Source organism: Salvelinus namaycush, chromosome 19 (assembly GCF_016432855.1).
Source record: "Salvelinus namaycush isolate Seneca chromosome 19, SaNama_1.0, whole genome shotgun sequence".
Taxonomy (NCBI): Eukaryota; Metazoa; Chordata; class Actinopteri; order Salmoniformes; family Salmonidae; genus Salvelinus; species Salvelinus namaycush.
Window position 1 is genome coordinate 20938639 of NC_052325.1, and position 23245 is coordinate 20961883.

Here is a 23245-nt window from a genome sequence, read left to right on the forward strand (position 1 = left end):
GAGGAATAATGGTCTGGGGCTGTTTTTCATGGTTTGGGCTAGGCTCCTTAGTTACAGTGAAGGGAAATCGTAGAGGTATGGTCATGCGAAATTCATCCAATAAGACCCCATTGTGTTTTTTGGCAACCATGTTGGAAAAAGGCTTTCGTGAAACCTGTGAATGCCCTGTATCTACAAATATTAAAACCCTGCTCTAGCAGTGTGTGTGAGAAATGTGGTTCCTCTATCACCAAAGTTACTATTAAAAAACATAGCTGCCCCACTACATGGAATTATATTTCTAAGCTTCCAACATTCTAATGTCGATGGCACAATATGGGCTATTTTTTAGCAATAGTTGTAGCTAGTGATTTCAGTTGGTTATATTATGTATCATTTGAAAGGTAATTTCATGACCTTTCAGAACCACTGGTAAAACAAAGATTAACATGTATCAGGTTTTCCTCTTAAGCAATTTATACAGGTCATTCTGATATGTACCTAGAGGTACACTGTGAACAATAACTTGTTGTATACTGACATTGTTTGTCATATCGGGAAAAGTTATGGGATGGAGGGATGAAAGATAACACAGGAAAAGCTGCCATTGCTCCACTGCTATCACACATTGTCCAACTGTAGGGACATAGACCAAGAAAATCACTATGAGACATCGTTGGCCCATGTGAGCCCAACCGACCTCCCTGGCTCATGAACTATGATGGTCTTTGCACGTCCTATCTGAAGTCTATTTTTCTTCTCCTTTGTAAATATATCTTGTTACCTTTTACAGTAGTTTTTTTAGAACGTCTTTCAAAACCTTTTAGGTTCATGCATCCTACAATAAATGACATTGGCATGCCTTTCATTGGCCCTTTTTATACCGCTACACTTACAATACATATTATACTACTATATCTGCACAAGGACACATTTGTCTAGTCCATAGAACAGTTGGGCAAAACCTCCAGGGCTCCTCTTTGTGCAGTTGTTCCTCAAAAGAGACAAAGTGCACATCTCCACAAATCCTTTCTTCCATAAAAATACAGTGAATATATTTATGAACACCAGTTGTTGCATGTTGCATGTGAAAGTGAGGTGATACATTCTCTCTATTAAATACTACTTTCTTAAAAAAATAATTGAAAACATAACGAGGTGACATTTGGGTTGTACCATGACCTCCATCAAACAGACAATGACTACCAGCACATTATACACATAATATCTCAAAGTATTGTTGCTTTTGTCTTTTTGTCCATTAGATTAAATAACCATGAAAGATGGTGTAGATATAGGGAATGAAAAGAGAAGCTGAATCTGCATTCATTTTGTGATTTCGGTGACATAATTCAAATGAAAAGATAACAGTGCGACTACTCTCCACATCTCCAAATCAGAAGTGTTTCTATCCAATCATCCAATTCCTCACCCCCTCAATCCTAACATGGAGACCTACCCTAACCAGAAACAATGGATGGATGGCGGCATTCGTGCAAAACTGAAAGCGCGTCCACCGCATTTAACCATGGAAGGAGGTCTGGAAATATGGCTGAATATAAACAGTGTAGTTATTCCATCCACAAGGCAATTAAACAAGTGAAATGCCGGTAGAGGGACAAGGTGGAGTCACAATTCAATGGCTCAGACACGTGATGTATGTGGCAGGGTCTACAGGAAATCATGGGCAAAAAAACAAAAACAGCCATGTCACGGACACAGACGTCATGCTTCCAGACAAACTAAACACCTTCTTTGCCCACTTTGAGGATAATACAGTGAAACCATCGCGGCTCGCTAACAAAGACTGCGTCCCCCCCTCTCATTCTCCGTGGCTGATGTGAGTAAAACTTTTAAACTTGTTAACCCTCACAAGGCTGCTGGCCCGGACGGCATCCCTAGCCGTGTCCTCAGTGCATGCGCAGACCAGCTGGCTGGTGTGTTTACGGACATATTTAATCGCTCCCTATCCCAGTCTGTTGTCCCCACATGCTTCAAGATGGCTACCATGGTTCCTGTACCCAAGAAGGCAAAGAAAACTCAACTAAATTACTATCACCCCATAGCACTCACTTCTGTCATCATGAAGTGCTTTGAGAGACCAGTCAAGGATCATATCACCTCCACCTTACCCACTTCAGTTCGCATACCGCTATAACAGGTCCACAGATGACGCAATCGGCATCACACTGCACACTGCCCTATCCCATTTGGACAAAAATAATACCTATATAAGAATGCTGTTCATTGACTACAGCTAAGCATTCAACACCCTAGTAACCTCCAAGCTCATCATCAAGCTGGAGGCCCTGGGTCTCAACCCCTCCCTGTGCAATTGGGTCCTGGACTCTCTGACGGGCCGCCCCTGGTGGTGAAGGTAGGAAACAACATCTCCACTTCGCTGACCCTCAACACTGGGGCCCCACAAGGGTGTGTGCTCAGCCCTCCCCTGTATTCCCTGTTCACCCACGACTGCGTGGCCATGCACGCCTCCAACTCAACGATCAAGTTTGCAGACGACACAACAGTAGTTGGCTTGATCACCAACAACGACGAGACAGCCTACAGGGAGGAGGTGAGGGCACTCGGAGTGTAGTGTCAGGAAAACAACCTCTCACTCAACGTCAACGAAACAAAGGAGATGATCGACAGCAGTGGAGAAGGTGGACATTTATTTAGTTCCTGGGCGTACACATCACCGACAAACTTAAATGGTTCACCCACACAGACAGTGTGGCGAAGAAGGCACAACAGCACCTCTTCAACCTCAGAAGGCTGAAGAAATTTGGCTTGTCACCCAAAACCCTGACAAACTTTTACAGATGCACAATCGAGGGCATCCTGTCGGGCTGAATCACCGCCTGGTATGGCAACTGCACTGCACTCAACTGCAAGGCACTGTAGAAGGTGGTGCGACCTGCACTATGTATCACCGGGGGAAAACTACCTGCCCTTCATGACACCTACAGCACCTGATGTCACAGGAAGTCCAAAAAGATCATCAAGGACAACAACCACCCGAGCCACTTCCTGTTCACACCGTTATCATCCAGAAGGCGCATCAAAAGCTGGGACCGAGAGAGTGCATCAAAGCTGGAACCGAAAGATTGAAAAATAGCTTCTATCTCAAGGCCATCAGACTGCTAAACAGCAATCCCTAACTCAGAGAGGCTGCTGCCTACATTGAGACCCAATTACTGGACACTTTAATAAATGGATCACTAGACACTTTAAACAATGCCACTTTAAATAATGCCATTTTAATAATGATTACATATCTTACATTACCCATATCACATGTATATACTGTATTTTATACCATCTACTGCACCTTGCCTACGCCGCTCGGCCATCGCTCATCCATATACTTATATGTACATATTCTCATTCACCCCTTTAGATTTGTGTGTATTAGGTAGTTGTTGGGGAATTGTTAGATTACTAGTTAGATATTACTGTACTGTTGTAAATAGAAGCACAAGCATTTCACTACACTCACATTAACATCTGCTAACCATGTGTATGATACCAATACAATTTGATTTGATTTGATTTGAGGCCTGCACTGCAGAGAACCTATAACATCATATGCCGAGAGAGCTCACTAGGTTTCATATTGTTGAGGATTTATTTATCAAAGGGTTTAGAGGGGTTTAAAGTACTGTATGTATGTTCTACAATCAAATGGGAAAGGAACTCTAGGCCTGACTAAACTAATAAACATTGTTGTTATTTTGGTTTTTGCTTTTAGCCTAATCAAAATCCATTCTCCCATCAAAATATGATGATGGAAAAATATGCCCCCTCAGTCAACATTATTTGTTTGGGAAGTAAGAGTGTAACTAAAACTACCACAGGCAAGATGAAACGAAGTTCACTCTCATTTCAATTCCTTTTCAAAGATAATTTTAACAGTGGGAAGAATAGACTATACCATATCCATCAAAGCTTTCCAGAGGCAAAAAGTAAAAGAATAGCATTCCTTTTCATAAAATAGAAGTAAAAAATCTAAACAACAGCAAAATAAAATGTAGGGTGGTGTCAGAACATATTCCGTTAACATTGCTCCTCATGCTTTGCTGCTATCACCAACCTCCCCAATTTCTTTTTGTTTTCACTCCATTGCCCCAGGCTCTCTCTCTCACTAGAAACAACTATAGCTATGTCTCACCAATTAGAGGAAGACGAGACCAGAAAAACGCTTCCTCCTGATAACCAATCTAGCTGGCAGAATTCATGCCAAGCTCCCTGCTCCCGGAGGGGCCTGCACATGCACTCTCCTCCTACACCATTATCCCTCAAAACATACACCACGTCACATCATGCATGAGCGTGTGTGTGTGTATGTGTTGGTGTGTGTGTGTGTGTAAGTGACTAACTTTTCAACAACTAATGTTTTTACATGTAAAGTAAACAGGCATGTTTGTCCTGGGAGTAATTTCATTCTATTTTCATGAAGTTAAAAGGGAATGTTTGTCATTCTCCATGCAAACACAGTCACAGCAACACGCTGCATAGATTCACAGTGAATCATAAGAGACAAGCCGCATTGCTTTTAGCAAAACAACACAGAGACATTTCATAGGAAGGAAGTGTTTTGGGGAATTAGGTGGGGAATTCATTGTAAGGATGTGAGAAACCAATCTAAAATCCTTGTATCAATAAAAATGTTCACTTCACAGGAATCATTTTGCTGTGCAGAGTAGACGCTGCATTATTTAGAGATACAGGAGTTATATTGAGAACCAGAAGCATGCATCTGAAGTTATGTTAAATAATCTGGATGCTGAGGTTTAGCTGAGGAAAAGTACTGTAAAGGTTTTATTCTTTAAATTAGTTAAAAATACATATTAGCTTTAAGGGGCCATGTATAATAGAGATTAGTACAGACCCGGCGCCAGAATGAATCAGCTGGACGGGCCTTTCATTTCCATAGGCAAGGCTGTTTTTTCACGGGACCTCCTATGTGTGCACGTGCTTGTGCATTCACAATTTTTGAATGGGTGTAATAGTAAAGAGTTTCAAATTTGGGGTTACAATTTGTCCTATCATTTCTACCGATCTGTGTGCCAGTTTTAAGTTAAATGATACAAATCTAAATGTTAAAATTAAAATATGGCAGGAGCACCAGCCTCTGCAATATGGAAACATTGATTCACTGTGTGGTCCATTGACAGCTAAAGAAATGAGAGCATAGAACTCAGAGATAGCCTATAGGCCAATGCAGCAGTAGGCCTATAACGTTCATCGTCAACTAAGTAAAATGCATAAGCCGACAAATAAAAATAGTCTAAAATATCCTGACGGAAATTCTGGTTCTTTCAATCACATTATTCTCTCTACGCCGCCTGTCTGCCTCCCTTTCTATCTGTCTTGAACTATTGCTAGTGAAGTTTAACATTGTAACAAATCATCACTGGGTCCGGCCAGAAGCTGTCATTAGTGAACTTTAAACATTGTATCAACTAGCCTATTCTGGGTTCTCAGAGTTTCCTGTGCCAGTGAGCTTGGGACAGACAGCTGTTTTTTTTATCACGTTTCCACTAGATATATGGGATCATCAGATCATGATATTTTGCTCTTGATATTTGGCTTGGTGATTATCGAGGCCAGGAGTGTTGAAAAAAAAAATCAAATACTGAGGAACTTTCATTCGCAAACTTTCAAAACAGAATTACTTTCCCATTGTTCCTCAACGACATTGTATGATATATACTTTTCTAGCTCTTTTATCCATAATGACAAGATGCTCATGTCTCCGCCCTAACAATGGGAGCCTTTGTCCCAAAGGTGGGAAGGTAGGCGACAAGTTTAGGTCTGCATACTATTCCCATAGAAATGCATTGGGCTTATTCTAGACAGATTTTGGCGAAAGTGATCCCTCTCTCTTCGCCTCTTCCTCTCTGCTGAAAATATATCACTGGAGAAAGAATCTGAGTGAGCGAAACAGTGCCCCTCTATATGTAGCCCATGTATCTGATGCTGTCTGGCCAGAAATAGTATGACATTTGGTCCAGACAGCATCAGATACATGGTCTACACATACTGAGACAGAGGAGCGCTGTTTCAGATGTTTTAAGTGAGATTGATCCGTCTTCCTGACGACGTGCGTCTCGGTCTAATAAATTATCAATATTTCAATATTTTATTTGGACAGGCAAGGAGGTACGGTAATGCCGGGCCTGGGTTAGTATATAACTGCCAAATAACACACATCGAGAAGAGAAGTTCCGATGCTCTCATTCTGGTGTTGTTTGCACTGTAAATGGCCTTTGCTCCACCAAGAGCCCTGGTGCTAAGATACAGCATCTCTCAGAGAAAGGTTTCTCATTAAACAGCTGTTCTGAATTCATGTCTACTGCCTGTCCTTGTACCCTCATGAAAATAATGGGTCTGACCCTCTCTCTCTCTCTCTCTGTTGAGCTCCTGTGTTCCTTCTCCCTGGGAATCTTACAACACAACAGAAATCCTTTTAGCTGCTGATAACTGGAATAATATAATCAGACCTCCATAACACCCCCCCTTTCCATAACCCCCCCCCCTTCCTCCTCCGTTTGAAGCACGGTTTTCAGACAGCCATTTTGTCTCCCCACAGTGGCTTGGGTACTTATGGTGGTGACATAACCAAAAATGCTCAAACAGAGAGGGTCCTGCAGGGGAGTTTTATACAGGGGGATGTGAGGGGGAATCAGTAAATACTGATGAAACCTAGTGACAGTGGAAGCTGTCTGGAGCATTGGCTCCACAGCATTTACACAGCTAGACATGCTCCGAAAGGAAAGCAATATCTGCATTGCGTAAGGACAGGCGATCATGCATATTGTTATATGGTATGGTAGGCACAAGGTTTTAAAGGCTTAACATTCTGAGAAAGCCTTTATTCAATCAACTGAAGATACTGCACTGTGTTTCTGGAATGGTTTTTCAGAAGTGGCAGTTTTGAAGTGTTTACTACCCCCATCTGTGATGTGCAACCATGGAAAACACATTTCTGGAAGCGCTATTCGGAAAACCACTCCGTGCACTTGATTGAATATTAGCCAATTGATTTTACCAGCCAATGTCAAGTTAAATGGACACAAAAAAATGCATACCATGGGTACGTGACAAGATCTGTGACGATAGATGGAGCCAATGGACTTGAGGGATACTAAAGGTTACACTTGTAATTGCCAGCCAAAGTAAACATACAAAGATAACTTACCCCATAAGAGGATCCACAGCGATTCCTTTAGGATTGGTTAGATCTAAATCTATGATGGTGATGCAGGTGTCCCCAACATGGCTGCAAACAAATATCTTGTCGCTTACATGGTCCACAAAGTAGAAGTTTCCAGTGAGCCAATCAATGGTCATGTGTTCTACATCTATGGATGAAAACAAAGTCATTAAATTCTTGCCACCAAAACGTTCTTTGATTAAGGACATATTGTGAGTATAGACCTGCTGATCTTCCATTATGTTAGATAGCATTTTATTATGGACATTCATGTCATTCATTAAAGGTAAAGACATATAACTGAATGCAAAGTAAGGAAGGAATCTAACATTGATGGTATACTGAGCGTGAACAGTATTCCTTAAATTATTAAAAGGATAGACTAGCACTACAATGACCCTGAAGAAGAGGGTGACCATGGGAAGTGCATTGGGTAGGCATTTCCTACATTGTGAAAGTAAGTGGGGGAAAAATAGATTTGAAAATATGAAGACATACAGGCCTAAGTGCTGTGGGTGCATGTGATTGCTTGAAGGGGGAGGAAAATGGACATTGAGAAGAGAGAGACATGGAGAGAGGAAGAAGGAGAGAAAGAGAGAGACCGGGAGCGTTTTAAGGCTTTCTGAAGGGGCATGACTGAGTGTGCAAAAAAAATCAATAGTTGCCAATCATTGTAAGTTGGAGAATATTTTTGACCACTTGACACACTGCAAGACATACTTTGTAAACTTTGTACTGTTTTGATATCCATTTCCATTGTAAATCCATTCAGATTCTTCATTTTAGCACAGCGTAGCCGTCTGGAGGAGTCTGAGGAAAGAAGCCAACACACTTCCTTTTCCTGGTAATTGTAATCCAATGAAAGGGATCCATTTTCATCCAACAGTTTCAAGGTCTGTAGACTAGATCCATTTAATCGTGTGGTTGCTATGCAATCTGACCTTCCAATCAGTAGAGCTGGAGGAGAATCGCCAGGGTCTGGAACACAAGAAAAAGACATTTGGAGAAATTGGGGAAAAACAACATGGTGGAAATCCTTCACAAAGAATATAAAATGCCTGTATCAACCCAGGAGGACTAAGAAGATATTAAACACAATGTGGATTTTCTTCAAGACATTTCTGTAATTTATAACTAAACAGAACAAACTCCTGAAGGAACATCAAAGCTACATCAAAACTACATCACATTCAATAAAACAACTATTGCAATTACAATTTTCTATACAGCTGTTATCTCCTCCTCTACCCAATACACCCCTATGTCCATTATTGTCGTAGATGAGCTGGGAAAGTATATCTAAATAAAAGTCATTTACCAGCTGTTTTCTCTATACATGAGCAAACTAACTTTGTTTTCCAATGAAAAGCGGAGGAAGATGAACAAAACGTTTTGTTCCACAGTCCAAGCTCCATCCCCAGCTTTGTGTCAGAAGGGGGATTTAGCCCAGTGACTGATAGGCTAACACAACCCACTTCTGAGGCCTAACTGACAGTGTTTGTCCCCCCCCCACATTTTTTTTTTCTCTCTCTCTCTCTCTCTCTCTCTCTCTCTCTCTCTCTCTCTCTCTCTCTCTCTCTCTCTCTCTCTCTCTCTCTCTCTCTCTCTCTCTCTCTCTCTCTCTCTCTCTCTCTCTCTCTCTCTCTCTCTCTCTCTCTCTCTCTCTCTCTCTCTCTCTCTCTCTCTCTCTCTCTCTCTCTCTCTCTCTCTCTCTCTCTCTCTCTCACCCACTTGCTGTCTCAAACACTGAATGCTTGGCTATGATGCTGACCTGTTTCAGCCTCTATAACCATGGGGATTATTTGACCCTGCTGGTCATCTATGTACATTTGAATGTCCTGAAGAACGATCTGTCCTTAATGACCATGTACCTTTATAATCTCCAGCTGGCACAGCCAGTATAGGACTGGCCACAGCTCAGAGCCTGGTTCCTCTCTAGATTTCTTCCTAGGTTCCTGCCTTTCTAGGGATTTTTTCCCTAGCCACTGCGCTTCTACATCTGCATTGCTTGTTCTTTGGAGTATTAGGCTGGGTTTCTGCACTTTGTGACAACTGCTGATGTAAAAGGGGCTTTATAAACACATTTTGATTAATTGATTGCCACTGATCCCCCTCACAAGTTCAAGTCAGGGCTGGCTCTCCTAATATGGGCAATAAATTAGTGTGTCCACTGTGAAAGGCACTTTTCTTTAACCTGATCCCTCTAAGTCAACCTTTAGGAGCTAGATAATATACCCTGAGATACTACTACAGCATGGATGGGGCTTTGGTTCTCTCATACGAGCACATTGACTGCGTCCCAAATAGCACTCTATTCTCTTTGTAGTGTAATGCATTACATTTGACCAGAGCCCATAGGGGAATAGGGTGCCATTTTGGGCACAGCCAAGCTCTCTGATAGAGACATTGTTCTCTTGAATGCAAAACTGTAGCTGTCATTCAACTCTACATATCTCTACTGTACCACAAGGGTCAAACAATTACCATATATATATATTTTTTTAACCTTTATTTAACTAGGCAAGTCAGTTAAGAACAAATTCTTATTTTCAATGACGCCTAGGAACAGTGGGTTAACTGCCTTGTTCAGGGACAGATCGACAGATTTTTACCTTGTCACCTCAGGGATTCAATCTTTCAACCTTTCGGTTACTAGTCCAATGCTCTAACCACTAGGCTACCTGCCTATCTACCTTCCACATCATTTCTAGAATTGCATTGAAATTGTCTGATAAATTTTAGATTTTAAAAGAGTTCAAGGTAAATGTCACAAAGTGTTGGACTATGTACTTTTTGGAACATGCAAGGTGAAAGCATTGTATTATATAATCAGAACCTTGTAACATTGTGATGAAAACTGATTAAGTCAAATGCACACTGTTAATCATTTTTGTAATTTTAGCAGTAACTTACTGTATTAATCAATAGTATGATACTGCATGAACTGAATAGAGCAGGTTGTAAAATGCACAGTAAAATAAAGTACATTTGGCTACATCTCAGAAAGTTTTAAACTTTCAAGAGGAGTTAAACAAGCTTGTCCACTATCGACATATCTATTTATTATTGCCATCAAAATGTTAGCTGGTAAAATTGGATCCAACAATAATATTATGGGATTAGAAATCCTTAGCTTAAAAACAAAGGTGTCATTGTACGCTGATGATGCATGTTTTCTTTTAAAACCACAATTAGAATGCCTCCACAGCCTCAGAGGTTCTAGATACTTTTTCTAACCTCTGTATTATAACCAAATTATGATGTGTCCCAAATATTACGTATTAGATCACAAAAAATATATACTTTTACATTACCGTGTAGTTTACCAATAAAATGGTCTGACGGGGATGTGGACATAGTCGGTATACATATCCCGAAAGAAAGAAATGAACTGACTCCAATACATTTTAATAGAAAGTTAGCAAAAATAGATAAGATCTTGCTACCATGAAAAGGAAAAAACTTGTCTATTTGTGGAATAATCACCCTGATTAACTCTAGTCATATCACAGTTTACCTATTTGCTTATGGTTTTGCCTACACCTAGTGACCTGCTTTTTAAATTATATGAACAAAAAAGACTCAAATTTATTAGGAATGGCAAGCCAGAAAATTAAAAGGGCCTATTTGTATAACAAACAGGAATTCAGAGGGCAGAAATGATTAAATATTAAAGCATTAGACCTCTCACTAAAGGCATCAGTCATGCAAAAGTTATACTTAAATCCAAAATGGTTCTCTAGTAAATTACTAAGAATGTCTCACCCCATGTTCAAGAATGGCCTTTTTCCCTTTATTCAGATTACAACTCCTCACTTTCGGTTACATTAAAATGAAACAATCTCCTAATTATCGTTATTTTTTATTAAACAATCCTTACAAAGTTCAACAGTGAAGAGGCGACTCTGGGATGCTGGCCATCTAGGCAGAGTTCTTCTGTCCAGTGTCTGTTCCTTTGCACATCTTAATCTTTTATTTTTATTGGCCAGTCTGAGATATGGATTTTTCTTTGCAACTCTGCCTAGAAGGCCAGCATCCCGGAGTCGCCTCTTCACTTTTTACGTTGAGACTGATGTTTTGCGGGTACTATTTAATGAAGCTGTCAGATAAAGGACTTGTGAGGCATCTGTTTCTCAAACTAGACACTCTAATTTTTTTTTTTTTTTTTTTTTTTTTTTTTTTCACCTTTATTTAACCAGGTAGGCTAGTTGAGAACAAGTTCTCATTTGCAACTGCGACCTGGCCAAGATAAAGCATAGCAGTGTGAACAGACAACAACACAGAGTTACACATGGAGTAAACAATAAACAAGTCAATAACATAGTAGGGGAAAAAAGAAAAAAAAGAGAATCTATATACAATGTGTGCAAAAGGCATGAGGAGGTAGGCAATAAATAGGCCATAGGAGCGAATAATTACAATTTAGCAGATTAACACTGGGGTGATAAATCATCAGATGATCATGTGCAAATAGAGATACTGGTGTGCAAAAGAGCAGAAAAGTAAATAAATGAAAACAGTATGGGGATGAGGTAGGTAAATTGGGTGGGCTATATACCGATGGACTATGTATAGCTGCAGCGATCGGTTAGCTGCTCAGATAGCAGATGTTTAAAGTTGTTGAGGGAGATAAAAGTCTCCAACTTCAGAGATTTTTGCAATTCGTTCCAGTCGCAGGCAGCAGAGAACTGGAAGGAAAGGCGGCCAAATTAGGTTTTGGCTTTAGGGATGATCAGTGAGATACACCTGCTGGAGCGCGTACTACGGGTGGGTGTTGCCATCGTGACCAGTGAACTGAGATAAGGCGGCGCTTTACCTAGCATAGCCTTGTAGATGACCTGGAGCCAGTGGGTCTGACGACGAACATGCAGCGAGGGCCAGCCGACTAGAGCATACAGGTTACAGTGGTGGGTGGTATAAGGTGCTTTAGTAACAAAACGGATGGCACTGTGATAAACTGCATCCAGTTTGCTGAGTAGAGTATTGGAAGCTATTTTGTAGATGACATCGCCGAAGTCGAGGATCGGTAGGATAGTCAGTTTTACTAGGGTAAGTTTGGCGGCGTGAGTGAAGGAGGCTTTGTTGCGAAATAGAAAGCCGACTCTCAATTTGATTTTGGATTGGAGATGTTTGATATGAGTCTGGAAGGAGAGTTTGCAGTCTAGCCAGACACCTAGGTACTTATAGATGTCCACATATTCTAGGTCGGAACCATCCAGGGTGGTGATGCTAGTCGGGCGTGCGGGTGCAGGCAGCAACCGGTTGAAAAGCATGCATTTGGTTTTACTAGCGTTTAAGAGCAGTTGGAGGCCACGGAAGGAGTGTTGTATGGCATTGAAGCTCGTTTGGAGGTTAGATAGCACAGTGTCCAAGGAAGGGCCAGAAGTATACAGAATGGTGTCGTCTGCATAGAGGTGGATCAGGGAATCGCCCGCAGCAAGAGCAACATCATTGATATATACAGAGAAAAGAGTCGGCCCGAGAATTGAACCCTGTGGTACCCCCATAGAGACTGCCAGAGGACCGGACAACATGCCCTCCGATTTGACACACTGAACTCTGTCTGCGAAGTAGTTGGTGAACCAGGCAAGGCAGTCATTAGAAAAACCGAGGCTACTGAGTCTGCCGATAAGAATATGGTGATTGACAGAGTCGAAAGCCTTGGCCAGGTCGATGAAGACGGCTGCACAGTACTGTCTTTTATCGATGGCGGTTATGATATCGTTTAGTACCTTGAGTGTGGCTGAGGTGCACCCGTGACCGGCTCGGAAACCGGATTGCACAGCGGAGAAGGTACGGTGGGATTCGAGATGGTCAGTGATCTGTTTGTTGACTTGGCTTTCGAAGACCTTAGATAGGCAGGGCAGGATGGATATAGGTCTGTAACAGTTTGGGTCCAGGGACGTCTCCCCCTTTGAAGAGGGGGATGACCGCGGCAGCTTTCCAATCCTTGGGGATCTCAGATGATACGAAGGAGAGGTTGAACAGGCTGGAAATAGGGGGTGCGACAATGGCGGCGGACAGTTTCAGAATTAGAGGGTCCAGATTGTAATGTACTTGTCCTCTTGCTCAGTTGTGCACCGGGGCCTCCCACTCCTCTTTCTATTCTGGTTAGAGCCATGTTGCACTGTTCTGTGAAGGGAGTAGGACACAGCGTTGTATGAGATCTTCAGTTTCTTGGCAATTTCTTGCATGGAATAGCCTTCATTTCTCAGAACAAGAATAGACTGACGAGTTTCAGAATAAAGTTATTAATGGCCATTTTGAGCCTGTAATCGAACCCACAAATTCTGAGGCTCCAGATACTCAACTAGTTTAAAGAAGGCCAGTTTTATTGCTTCTTTAATCAGAACAACAGTTTTCAGCTGTGATAACATAATTGCAAAAGGGTTCTCTAATGATCAAATAGCCCTTTAAAATGATAAACTTGGATTAGCTAACACAATGTACCATTGGAACAGAGGAGTGATGGTTGCTGATAATGGGCCTCTATACGCCTACATAGACATTCCATTAAAAATCAGCCATTTCCAGCTACAATAGTCATTTACAACATTAACAATATGTACACTGTATTTCTGATCAATTTGATGTAATTTTGATGGACAAAAAATGTGCTTTTCTTTCAAAAACAAGGACATTTCTAAGTGACCCCAAACTTTTGAATGGTAGTGTATGTATATAGATATATATATTTACCCCTGAAATATATGGGGGATTGGAAATGATGCAGACAATTACATTGATGGCAGCAACAATCTATCTGCATATTAAAGCTGATCCACCCCTGAAAAAAAAGGGCATTTGTTTTACAGCAGACTGTAAGACCTTTCTGTAATTTCAACAGTAAAACACTGTAGAATGCCCAGTAAATATACTCCATTTTAGGAATTCTACCAACCTTTTCCTAAAACGCAATAGTAGCTTACTGACCAAATGTTGTCAGTCATGTACTGTAATTAAGAATACAGTACCATACCATATTTTTTGGAGCACTAAATACATTTTGAACAATAGTGGGTGCATGGTATTGTTGTTTCTCAGTTATTAACATTTTGAGGCAGGTCTTGTAAGAGGCTATATTTGTTGCACCTGTTAGGGAGAGTGCTGTAAGATCAGAGTGGCAGCAAATCTCAAACCTTTAACGGTTGAGTGGCTAGCCATGTCGTTTTGATCTGTTTTGCCCTGTAATCACTGTCTGTTTAGAAGCTTTTGTCAAAGGTCCTGAACAGTCATTCTGATTTTCATGTAAAAATGCCATTTTAGTGACTAAAATAGCACCCATGATACAATATTTGTTTTGGATAAAAAGGCAAAAAATGTGAGAATAAGTACTTTATCTCTCATGGCTAAATACCAGGAGGTTTGAAAAGACAGGCTGAGTGGGCGGGGAGCTAATATTCATGAGTTCACCTTAACTGTGCTTCTACACCTGCATTGCTTGCTGTTTGGAGTTTTAGGCTGGGTTTCTGTACAGCACTTTGAGATATCAGCTGATGTAAGAAGGGCTATATAAATACATTTGATTTGATTTGAACTGCAGCTCTTTGAAATGCCTATGTCAAGGAACTTGGACGCAGTAAGCAGTGTTGCAGTAAAATAATCTCAAGCAAATCTAGGGATACACAAAACAACATTGAAATTGAATCAATGACATCAAAAAAGTTTTATTCATCTCCCGTTTGGCATGTCTCTCATAATGTGGTTCACCGCAGCACCGATGTAATGACTTGACAACTGCATCTGTGTTTTGAACAACCCTTCCCCTCCTTTTGTTCCATGCTGGATGAAGACCTAGCTAGCCAGTAACCAGCTAACACCAGACACAGATGAAAGGGAAAACATATAAGTATAAGTATTGGCATACATTGGCATATATGAATAGGGTAAACTTGTAATTATATTTGCTGACACCCCACAGTCACATTTTGGCATCAGTACAGTAGCAATCTAGCTATATAAACCACGCCCCTCCGTAAACATGCCTTCTACAATGTTGGTTAAAAGGTGGTACTTATTTAAATTAGGTAAGACAATATCATATGACCATTGGTGTATTAAAATTCATGTTAAGGTGATGTCACCCAATCCACTTAATAATCACACCTCCTGAATCCAAGTGTTTGATATGGGGAGGGGACCAGTAACTATGATGAAACTTTATCAATGTATTAGCAACAGACATTTTTCATATTATGGTCATCATACTTTGATCTGGTTTCATCCAAATACCATCCAATTTCATGAAAAACAGGATTTTGACTGTTCATGACCTTTAAAAAATGTACATTTGTTGATTGCTAAGCATACAAATATGATTATTTCTAGATACATTTGAGAGGAGGTCTAGTTGTGGCCGCAACCGGACTAGATTGTGAACAAGTCTTGGCGGAGTGCATTGCTTGACTGCTGTGAGAGTGATATATATACAGTGGGGCAAAAAAGTATTTAGTCAGCCACCAATTGTGCAAGTTCTCCCACTTAAAAAGATGAGAGAGGCCTGTAATTTTCATCATAGGTACACTTCAACTATGACAGACAAAATGAGAAAAAAAATTCCAGAAAATCACATTGTAGGATTTTTTATGAATTTATTTGCAAATTATGGTGGAAAATAAGTATTTGGTCAATAACAAAAGTTTATCTAAATACTTTGTTATATACCCTTTGTTGGCAATGACAGAGGTCAAACGTTTTCTGTAAGTCTTCACAAGGTTTTCACACACTGTTGCTGGTATTTTGGCCCATTCCTCCATGCAGATCTCCTCTAGAGCAGTGATGGCCCCATTCAATTACAGGCCTCTCTCATCTTTTTAAGTGGGAGAACTTGCACAATTGGTGGCTGACTAAATACTTTTTTGCCCCACTGTATGCACAATATCGTTCGCAAACTGCAGCCCCTCAAATTATTCCTTCTTGAGATCGAGTTTGTGGAGCAGAGGCTGTGTATGTTTTGGTTCTTCAAAGCTGTGTCAGTTATAACACTCAATAATCAATTAATTGCATTCATCCTTGCACCATGCGATCAATTATCAGTTCTGTCTTTTTCTTCTCTATGCTGGTCAGTTGCTGGTCAGAAAGGGAGCACGTATCTGGAGCCGCTGAGCCTGAGGAGCACGTATTAATCCTGCTGTAGAATTCAATGAGCCCAGCAGTGGAGGCTCCTCGGGGGAGGAAGGGGAGGACAATCCTCCTCAATGAATTTAAAAAAAATAATTAAATTGTGAAACATTAAAAAAGTTATAATTTTTAGATAAAACTACACTAAATATAATCACATCACCAAATTATTGAATAAAACACTATTTCTCAAAGAAGGTCTACAGTAGCCTCAACAGCACTCTGTAGGGTAGCACCATGGTGCAATCGGAGGCCAACAAGCTTCTGTCCTCCTCTGGGTACATTGACCTCAATATAAAACCTAGGAGGCTCATAATTCTCACTCCCTTACATAGACTTACACAGTAATTATGACAACTTCCGGAGGACGTCCTCCAGCCTATCAGAGCTCTTGCAGTATTAACTGACATGTTGTCCCCCCAATCAAAGGATCAGAGCAGTCATCTAGTACTGAAAGCATAAACTACAGCTAGCTAGCACTGCAGTGTATAAAATGTGGTGAGTAGTTGACTCAAAGAGAGAGAAAGACAATAGGTGAACAGTTTTGAACAAATTCATTCATTCCAAAATGAAGGAGAAGCTAGAGAGAGAGAGATTTTGTCATTGTTTTTTCACTTTTCAGTTTCACGTACAGTTTAGCCTACTGAAACATATTGCTCAAACAGAGGGATGCTATGTTAGCTAGCTGGCTATGACTTTCCAACACAACACTGGAACTCTTCCAAATCAAGGTAAGCTTTTGGAATTACTCATTTTATGCTACCGGGGCCCGCTGGTATAACTGCTTACTGAATGTACACTAACGTTACTGCATGATTGTAACGGGTTTACTAACGCGTTAGTTCTATTAGCTATGCTGACTATGACATTACTTTAGCTAATATGGTGACAACGATGTAGGATGTTTGTAGAGGTTTGGCTTGGATAGGTTTTTTCGCCTGGTCACATACAGCTAATTTGTTGTGCATTGAAGTCCACAAGAGAAGGGAAGAGAAGGAATACAACGTGGCTGTTATGAGAGTGAACTCGGATTACTCGTGATCATGGCTGTATTCATTCCACGATTCTGTTGAAAAACGTTTCTTAAACGGAAGCAAGTGGAGCAAAATGGGGATAAACATACCTGAATTTGTCCAAAATAAATTGTCTTTTGCAACTGTTGGACTAATAATTACACCCTATATCAGCTAGATGCAGGCAAGAGTGTGCAAGGCGATATTGAATTTCACTGTCACCTACATTTTTTCTCTCGACCTGTGTGCACCTACGTTGGAAACATTAATTCATAGGCTAAGTTGTTGCAACCTCATGATGGGTATAGGGAAAATTTGAGTGTCATGTAGTAGCCTAAACCTATCGCTGTTACATTGACCTGGCTGAATGGAATATGAATGACAGTCATCCAATATGCTGTAATAGAAACAAGACCATGCCCAAGTGGGCTATTATGTTCCTTTTATTGAGGAGTGGCTTCCATGGTGGAGCGCTGCAGAGATGGTTGTCCTTCTGGAAGGTTCTCCCATCTCCACAGAGGAAATCTGGAGCTCTGTCAGAGTCACCATCGGGTTCTTGGTCACCTCCCTGACCAAGGCCCTTCTCCCCTGATTGCTCAGTTTGGTCTGGCGTCCAGCTCTAGGAAAATTATTTAATACATTTTACAATAAGGCTGTAATGTAACAAAATGTGGAAGAAGGGAAGGGGTCTGAATACTTTCCGAATGCACTGTATATCATAAAATGTCTTCTTCTTTGCATGGTTTTCCAGCAGACTAAACGCTTTGTTGCGTTTTGTTGCCTTTCACAGTTTGGAAAGTGCATTGCACATTTATACACAAAAAATAGGAAAAGGGGAAAAAAACGAAATTGCACCGCCATGTTAACCTATATACAGTACCAGTCAAGTTTTGACACACCTATTCATTCCAAGGTTTTTCCTTATTTTTACTATTTTCTACATTGAAAAATAATAGTGAAGACATCAACACTATGAAATAACACATATGGAATCAAGTAGCAACCAACATTTTTTTTAACAAATCTAAATATATTTTATATTTGAGATTCTTCAAAGTAGCCACCTTTTTCCTTGATGACAGCTTTGCACACTCTTGGCATTCTCTCAACCAGCTTCATGAGGTAGTATGTTTGGAGAAGTTTCAGCAAATTTATTGAAAATAAAATACAGAAATATCTAATTTACACCTCTGAGCCAATACATGTTAGAATCACCTTCGGCAGCGATTACAACTGTGAATCTTTCTGGGCAGCTAGCTAGTGTGCGAGGCCGTATTGAATGTGTCAATGTCTGCCACCTTGATTACTCAAATGTCTCTAGACCTGTGTGCACCTACGTTGTAAACTTTCATTTATAGGCTAGGTTATAGCAACATCATGATGGGTATATGGAAAATGTGAGTATTATGTAGTAGCCTAAACCATCAATGTTATATTGAGCTGGGTGAATGGAATATGAATGACAGTCATCCAATATGCTGTAATAGAAATGAGACCATGTTCATAAAACATTTTTGCGTCCTCCCTCAATTTAAACAGCACCGACCGCCACTGCCTTTACAGATAATTGTTTATGTAGGGTGCAGAGATGAGGTAGTGATAAAAAAACAAACGTTTTAAACACTATTATTGCACACAGAGTGAGTCCATGCAACTTATTATATGACTTGTTCAACACATTTTTACTCCTGAATATATTTAGGCTTGGCATTACAAAGGGGTTGAATACTTATTGACTCAAGGCGTTTCAGCTTTTCATTTTTTAATTTGTAAGCATTTTTAAAAACATAATTCCACTTTGACATTATGGAGTATTGTGTGTAGACCAGTGACACAAAATTGAAATTCAATAAATGTTTTATTCAGATTGTAACACAACAAAATGTGGAAAAAGTCATGGGGTGTGAATACTTTCTGTAGGCACTGTACCACTATCCCCAACACGCCCCAACAGATCCTACACCAGGCCATCGGAACCCCTTCTCTCAAAACTTCCTGCAGTTTTTCTGCACTAAAATCTCTGAAATCCAACATCTTCTCTGCTGCTGTTACTACCAATTCAAACTTCTGGGATTTCCTTTCCATCTTTAATGACAAAAGCAATACACGCCAAGAAGTCAACCTTACTAAAGCACAAACTGTCCGGGTCACTTTGTACTGGCCTACTACTCACAGAGATCCTTTCAGGCTCCCTCACCCCTTGTCCACCATTCTCTACTTTCCTCACTGCCTCAGCATATGACACTTTCTGCACTGCTTTCACCCTGGAAACATCAATCTGTTTCACTTGTAAAGGACATTTCTGATCCCCAACAACATGGCCACCCCCACCAATGAAACACCACTTTTTCCCCCGAAACTACACAGCCAAAATTGAAGACCAATAGTATCCTTAACTACAACAACATTTTCAGTAACGGTTACAAAAATATTTTACTTGCTACAACTGTGATATTGTCCTGTGTGGCTCAGTTGGTTGGCACTTGCAATGCCAGGGTTGTGGGTTTGATTCCCATTGGGGACAAGTATGGAAATAGTGTCCACTCACTACTGTAAGTTTCACTGGATAAGAGTGTCTACTGAAATGTAATTATACATTTTTATTTTATCAACCTTGGTTGAATGCACTGACTGTAAGTTGTTTAGGACAAGAGCGCCAGCTAAATGACCGAAATACATATTGAAATATAAAATTGAAAACTTGCAAAGAACACTGGGTAATATGTCGCTGCATGGGCAATTCCAGTAATATACTGTAAAATAGATTACAGTAATATTTTTGTGGCATAAAATGGATTACCATACAATGGATTACAGTAGCTGTACTGTATAATAAGTTACAGTAATTTACTGGCTAATTGCTGCCAGTAAGTTATTGTACATTTTACAGGAAATGTTTTACAGTGTAGAAGAAGAAAACAACATATTTTCTGAACTTGAATTAAACATTAAACCCCTTAATATGTTTTTCATCCTCTACATCTCCCCATCTCATGGCCTCTGAGAAAATATGCTCCTTAAATTTATATTCATGAGCTTATACAACTAATGGTAAACCCATAGCTATCCCTGTACTGCAATCTTTCTCTGCTAAATTAATATTAATGTGTGTGAGCATTAGGTTCAGTTAAGTTTATGGGTAATCATATTCAGTTTATTCCTGGTAGGAAACCAGTCACATTGATTAAAACTGGCAACAGTGCGACTCTCCCCAGCTAGGTGTACTGCTTTGTTTGCCAGTTATTGGACCATAACATAAATCAAGGCAATGCCGGGTATTGACTCACCACAAAACTCTCCCAGTGTTGAGATGGTTACCAGTTAAAACCTTAGAATCCTTAAATCTGTCATTATCCTAACCTGACTATGTCTACTACCACATTCCCTGGTGGAAGATATATTTTTTATTTAACTAGGCAAGTCAGTTAAGAACAAATTCTTATTTACAATGACGGCCTACAGTACACCGGCCAAACCCCGAAGACGCTGGGCCAATTTTGCACCGCACTATGGGACTCCCAATCACGTCCGGTTGTGATACAGCCTGTATTCAAACCAGGGTGTCTATAGTGACCCCTCTAGCACTGAGATGCCGTGCCTTAAACCGCTGCACCACTCGGGGGAAGATAGATGTGGTCAGTGGTGGAACAAATTAATAGTTCCTCTACTGAAGCTACCCAATGCTGAAAAACAAGTTTAAGATGAACTAGGCCGAATCATATACGGACACCCAGAATGGTTGAACGAAGAACCAACATTGTATCGTCTATGTTTATTAATAGAAATGAAGAATATATGGCATATATGCAGATGATGTTGTTTGTAATACAGTTCTCTTAGTCTCACCTTGTTTGGCTGTGCAGGATGTTCTGTCATTCTGTAAGATGTATCCCTCTGTACAGCTGCATCTATATGAGCCGTAGGTGTTCAGGCAGGTTTGGCTACATGCTCCGTACACAGCACATTCATCATGATCTGGGCAGAAAGGGAGAGCCATTTCTAACAAATTAGGTGTGCTCAAACATGACCCAAATACATAAAGTATACTTAATGTGGCCCTCACTGTACCACCTTAGAAATGGTTACCACACAACCAAGGAACTTACGTTGGAAAGTCATTGGATCTTGTAGTGTGAAAACTGTCACTTCAGGCACTCTTTTCTACTCTTTATGCTACAGGCATATTACTAGCCTCGTAGTCATACTGTATGAGCTGTAGCCACCCATGCGAAACATAAATATATTTATATATACTTAAAAAATACTCCATTAATATATTTTAATATACTGTATTTACATAGGTCTGTGATAAATATACTTAAGTGTATTTAAAATGATCTAAATTGGAACAATTAAAAAATATATTAAAAGTTTTTAATGTCCATTTTATTTGTTTTTATTAGCATTTAAGTATATTAAATACATGTTTGTACTTAAGTATATTGTTAGTATATTAGATAAAGAGCAAAACAAATATATTTTGAATACACCTTAATTACATTTTATGTGTAGTTCTCCTAAATTTGAAGTATACTGAATTGGTATTTTAATTATAATTTAATTACTTTCTTTACAAGTAGGCATTCCAGAAATAGTCTTTCATTCATTAACCACATTTGATGTCATAATTAGCCATGTAAAGGTTACCTTGACAGACCAAATTATCTTATCAACCAATGTTAACATGTTTGTACAAAACAGTTATAGCTGAGGCAGCAACTTTTAAGTAACATGTATAATAACCGTGCACTAGCTGGATTTCACACTTTAGTTGTTTATACTATGGTGATAAATTAACATTTCAATAAAATGTGTAACATGTAATGTGCAATTAAAAGTACAACATCATTCAGTTTGAAAATTAACATCAAAACATTTCAATAAGCTAAATATGAGGAACAATATCATGAATCAAAACTTCAGCTGCTGAAAAGGATGCTGGGTAATATGCACATTTTTGGCACATGCATTTTGAACTTATGCAATATTTTGTGGACATTTAAGTTAAATATACTTTTTTGAAAGTATACTTCAGTATATTTTCTTGAGATACAAAAAAGTATACTCTCAGGAAGCATGTTCCTCAGCTGTGCATGTTTCCTTATGTGGAATAAACAATTGTTATCATTGTCAACTGTCTCTGCACTCTTCTGAACTCAAATTCAGAAAGTACTTCAGAACTCATTATTGGCACTGAAACTACAGTGCCTTGCAAAAGTATTCATACCCCTTGGATTTCTTCACATTTTATTGTAACAAAGTGGGATTAAAATGGATTTATTTGTAATTTTTGGTCAACAATCTACACAACATACTCTGTTATGTCAAAGTGTAAGACAATTTGTATTTAAAAAAAAAAGATTGATAGAAATTTAATAACTAAAACATAGTCATTGCCTAAGTATTCAGCTCCCTGAGTCAATACATGTTAGAAACACCTTTGGATCTTCTTGGGTAAGCCTCTAAGGGCTTTGAACACCTGGATTGTACAATATTAGCCTATAATTATTTTCATAATTCTTCAAGCTCTGTCAAGATGTTGGGGAACATTGCTAGACAGCAATTTTCCAGTCTTGCCATAGCTTTTCAAGACATTTTAAGTCAAAACTGTAACTTAGCCACTTGGTCTTCTAGGTAGGCAACCAGTGTAGATTTGGCCTTGTGTTGTAGGTTATTGTCCTGCTGAAAGTTGAATTCCTCTACTAGTGGCTGGTGTAAAGCACACTGAAGCAGGTTTTCTTCTAGGAGTTTGCCTGTGCTTAGCTCCATCCTGCTCCATCCTGTTTCTTTTTATTCTGAAAAACTCCCCAATATGTCAAGCATACACATACCATTATGTAGCCAGCACCATAATTGGAGGCAGTTAATCAGTGATGTGTTGTGTTGGATTTGCCCCAAACATAAGGCTTTGCAT

At 39.8% G+C, this 23245-nt stretch overlaps 1 protein-coding gene across 1 annotated transcript in view; it reads right to left on the reverse strand.

Moving 5' to 3' along the window:
- Positions 1 to 23245, reverse strand: part of LOC120063930 (low-density lipoprotein receptor-related protein 1B-like) — a 345986-nt gene that overhangs the window by 285604 nt on the left and 37137 nt on the right. Inside the window, 2 exon segments of the mRNA XM_039014240.1 lie at positions 7184 to 7346; positions 21178 to 21306. Of these exon segments, the coding sequence (XP_038870168.1) occupies positions 7184 to 7346; positions 21178 to 21306 (292 nt within the window).